This window comes from Penaeus monodon, chromosome 27, assembly GCF_015228065.2.
Source record: "Penaeus monodon isolate SGIC_2016 chromosome 27, NSTDA_Pmon_1, whole genome shotgun sequence".
Lineage (NCBI taxonomy): Eukaryota > Metazoa > Arthropoda > Malacostraca > Decapoda > Penaeidae > Penaeus > Penaeus monodon.
Genome location: NC_051412.1, coordinates 26,361,520 through 26,362,299, shown reverse-complemented (window position 1 = coordinate 26,362,299; position 780 = coordinate 26,361,520). Strand labels below are relative to the sequence as shown.

At 61.7% G+C, this 780-nt stretch overlaps 1 protein-coding gene across 1 annotated transcript in view; it reads right to left on the bottom strand.

Moving 5' to 3' along the window:
• Window positions 1-780, bottom strand: part of LOC119590732 — a gene marked incomplete at both ends in the record, with an annotated part of 85,576 nt that continues 84,796 nt past the window's right edge. The window contains 1 exon segment of the mRNA XM_037939422.1: window positions 1-680. Within this exon segment, the coding sequence (XP_037795350.1) occupies window positions 345-680 (336 nt within the window).

Here is a 780-nt window from a genome sequence, read left to right as displayed (position 1 = left end):
CTGCAGAACTCTGGATCAGCGTTGTATCACGAACTTGTTAGATGGAAGAAATCGAAGTTACTGTTCCGTGTGTAAGTGAAATATCGAGACCTACAGTTTCGTAACACAACCACCAATGTCACTTCACATCAAATCACCGCCAAATTCATCGGTAATTTTCCAGTCGCCGTCCTTGACAGCGGTTCGCGTCCACGCCGAATCATTTTCAAAATTATCCCTCAAGAGTTCGAGAAAGAGCCTTCTCTCTCTTCCGGCGAGCCGCGGGCGCCCTGTTGCGGTGGCCTCCCGAACTGCGGATCAGTTCCGCGGCGCCCTTGCGAGGACCTGAGGGCCCCCGACGCCCCTTAGGTCCCCCGGCTCTCGAGCACGGCCTGGTAGAGCGCCGTGAAGGGCCGCACCACCACGTCCCACGGCTCGGGCGCCGCCACCTCGAAGTAGTCGCAGCCCCAGCAGTCGACCAGGTCGCGGATCTCGTCAGGGTTGACCTCGCGGGCGTGGCTCAGGTCGGCCTTGTTGCCCACGAGGACCATCGGCCGAGGCGCCCCCGGGGTCAGCTCGAGGATGACCCGGCGGAGGCGGCTGAGGGCGGCGAAGGACGAGTGCGACGTCAGGGAGAACACGAGCATGAAGCCGTCGCCCCACGAGACCTGCGCCTCGCGACCCGCCTCCACCACGTCCACCTGCAACGAGACGCCGGACCACGCCCCGCGGGCCTCTCACTGAGCAGGGTGTTCGCTAGAGATGCAATGCAGTTGCAATGAAGGGTAATAGACAGACATG